The sequence below is a fragment of the Frankliniella occidentalis genome, unplaced genomic scaffold (assembly GCF_000697945.3).
Source record: "Frankliniella occidentalis isolate FOCC.00 unplaced genomic scaffold, Focc_3.1 Scaffold16, whole genome shotgun sequence".
Classification (NCBI taxonomy): Eukaryota; Metazoa; Arthropoda; class Insecta; order Thysanoptera; family Thripidae; genus Frankliniella; species Frankliniella occidentalis.
The window spans coordinates 3,446,360-3,449,005 of record NW_026267146.1 but is presented as its reverse complement, the minus strand read 5'-3'; the positions used below and the strand labels follow the sequence as shown (position 1 = coordinate 3,449,005).

The following is a 2,646-nucleotide window of genomic DNA, read 5'->3' as shown; positions in this document are numbered from 1 at the left end:
GGTTATGTCCGCGAGCTAGACGTAAGCTGGATCTCGCTCCTCCATGCCGGAGCGTAGAAGACCACAGCTTCCCGTCTGTCTAGCACCTATTGCACGGGCGAGATAGACGGGGAGCCCCGCGCGGAAAGCCCCGGCGCCTGGCGCGGCGCTTTTCGGACTGTTCTGCCCCGGGCCTAGCCGCCCCCGGCCTCCTCGTTTACGCGCCGGCCCCCGCTGTTAATCGCCTCTTAATCCCTGCGCCAGGTAACCGCGGCGCTTTTCGACTCCCCCCCTCGGCTCGGCTCGGGCCGCCGGGAGATTCCAGAGGAAAGGGCCCCTGATCCCTCCTCCAGCTACGCACGCCTGCCTCTGAAACTCGACAGTCGTAGGGCAGCACTCGAGGTGGAAGAATATCCAGCTCATAGGACGAAGCCTCTCCTGCTCGCCAGAGCCACCGGACCCAGTCACATTGGTAATTAATTTAACTTTACCTAAACGTCTCGGACATACAATACAAGCCCTGGTACAGTGCTCTTTACTGACTTGTCTCATCATTGTGTGTTCGTGTGTCCCCACAGACTCATGGATCAGCTACCGGACGACGTACTGGCCATGGCCATGTCGCACCTGAGCGTGCGGGACGTGTTGGCGTGCCGCCTCGTGTGCAAGCGGCTGGCGGACCTGGCACAGCACCCCTACGTGTGGCGGACTCGGCACGTTGACGTTGGCGAGCGCCGACGCGACAACAACTACGACAGCGACTACAGCGAAGATGACGACGAGGACGACGCCGACGACAACGGCGACGATGTCAGCGATGATGATGACGGCGGCGACGATGACGACGGCGGTCGCGAGCCGTGTGTGTGTAGGGTGCTGCGCCTGGCGCCGTGCGTGCGCCAGATCTCGACCCCAGTCCCAGTCCCAAATTCACGGTCGTGTCGCCACGGCGACCTGCGGACGACCTCCTGCGCCGCCAGAGTGTTGTCGATCAAAATGTTGTGGTATGAGCCCGAGCCAGCTGTCCAGATCATCAAACAGCAGGAGGCGCTCGGACGGCTGCGAGCCGTGAGTCTAGAATTCAGCGACCACCCACTGACTGTATACGCCGTCGACTTGCTGTTCGAGACGCTGGCCTCAACCCCTGGCCTGGAGATGGTCACTCTCAACTGGAGCAACACGTGCAGCATCCCACCCGGGACCGGTCAGGGCGGCACCATCACGCCGTCCTTGAAGACTTTCAGGTGCGAGACCACACCACAGGTAGAGCCCTTCTGCGACTACATGCTGGCCGGGCACGCCGCCACCTTGGAGGACGTCGCCTTCTCCCTCGCCTCCCTCAGCGGGCCTCTCTGGGTATGGGAGGGCTCCTCCCCCGGACTGACTTTCATGACCTCGCCGTCCACGGCGCGCCTGCTGGCCGGCATGCCCAACCTCCGCAAGCTCAGCTGCCCTCTGATGCCGGGGCTGGGGGAGTTGGCGGCCTGTGAGTCGCTCAGGGAGCTGAAGCTCAGTATGGGGCGCGTCACCGCCAACGACGCCAACGCCCCCGGGGCCGTGGAGCTCCTGCGCCGCGCGCACCAGCTCCGATCCCTTCATCTCTCCTTCAGCTATCCAGGTGTTAATAATGATTTCGGTAAAAAGCTGCTCAGTGGCCTCACGTCGTCCGGACTCTCGCCAGTGGAGACGCTGGTCCTCGAGGTCGAGGGCTACGTATTGCAAAGCACTCGTGCCTCACCTGGGCGCTCAGCTGCCCTTGCTGCCCGCCCTGCGACGCCTCGTGCTCAAAGTGCACCCAGACACGCTGCTGGACGTCATCACCCCCCTCAGCAACCCGGCCCTGCGGAGCCTCCAGATTGTTCGTTCTCGTTCTGGTGCCCAATCTTTTAAGATTCCGTGCCTCCACGAGCTTCTACACAGAGGGGAATTTAAGGCGCTTCTGTTGAGGAACCCCTTGCTTCACGTCGAGATAGATTGTGCTTATTGCTCGGCACACAACTGCAGCGCCTGTAAACAGGAATGTCACGAAGACATTTTTAAGGGTAAATTTCAGTTTATTGGCGTTTTCACGCACCCTAAAGACAATTGTTCCTCCCCAGAAGGCCACGACTCTGAATACCATTGGATTCACATCGATGATTTATTTACTTCCTGTTATGATGATGACGACTTATCATCTCCGGGCATCTAAGGAAACATTCTGTGCAAATTTGACGAAATTGATTTCGCTCAGCGTGTATATCAGTGAATAAATCTATATTAAGGTGCTATGTACCGTACATTTTGGTGTATTCTTACATGGAATGCCCGACTTACTGCGTTGAATTTAAACATGCTCCATAAATATGCCGCCGTCACACCGCCAGGCAGCTCTAGAGAATGCTCACCCGGTATACACACTGACGGGTATTTCCTTTCTCGCAACACGAGATCGGCGCTGGAGTGGGCCAGCTGGCCGGGCCGGCCCCAGGTCCGCGACACGGGCATCAAGGTGTGTTGAACGAGCGCCGATGGCGGGTTTTGGGCGTCGCGACGACCCTGTGTGCAGCACGGCAGTAGACGCGGCCGCCGCCACCACCGCCATTTATAGCGGATACAACAATGTCGTAACAACGGACCATTATTTCTGCGAATAACGTTCAACCATAAAACAGGCGGGCGGGGCTC

At 59.1% G+C, this 2,646-nt stretch overlaps 1 protein-coding gene across 1 annotated transcript; it reads left to right on the top strand.

Moving 5' to 3' along the window:
- The first annotated feature begins 271 nt into the window (after window positions 1-271).
- Window positions 272-2,178, top strand: LOC127748851 (uncharacterized). The gene is made up of 2 exons (XM_052264104.1): window positions 272-451; window positions 558-2,178. Exon 2 carries the CDS (start codon window positions 562-564, stop codon window positions 1,867-1,869), a length of 1,308 nt encoding a protein of 435 aa, XP_052120064.1. The 5' UTR covers window positions 272-451; window positions 558-561; the 3' UTR covers window positions 1,870-2,178.
- The last annotated feature ends 468 nt before the right edge of the window (window positions 2,179-2,646 follow it).

Excerpts from the sequence above, each read along its gene's own strand:
- LOC127748851 (XM_052264104.1), top strand. The coding sequence starts at position 562 with ATGGATCAGCTACCGGACGACGTACTGGCCATGGCCATGTCGCACCTG.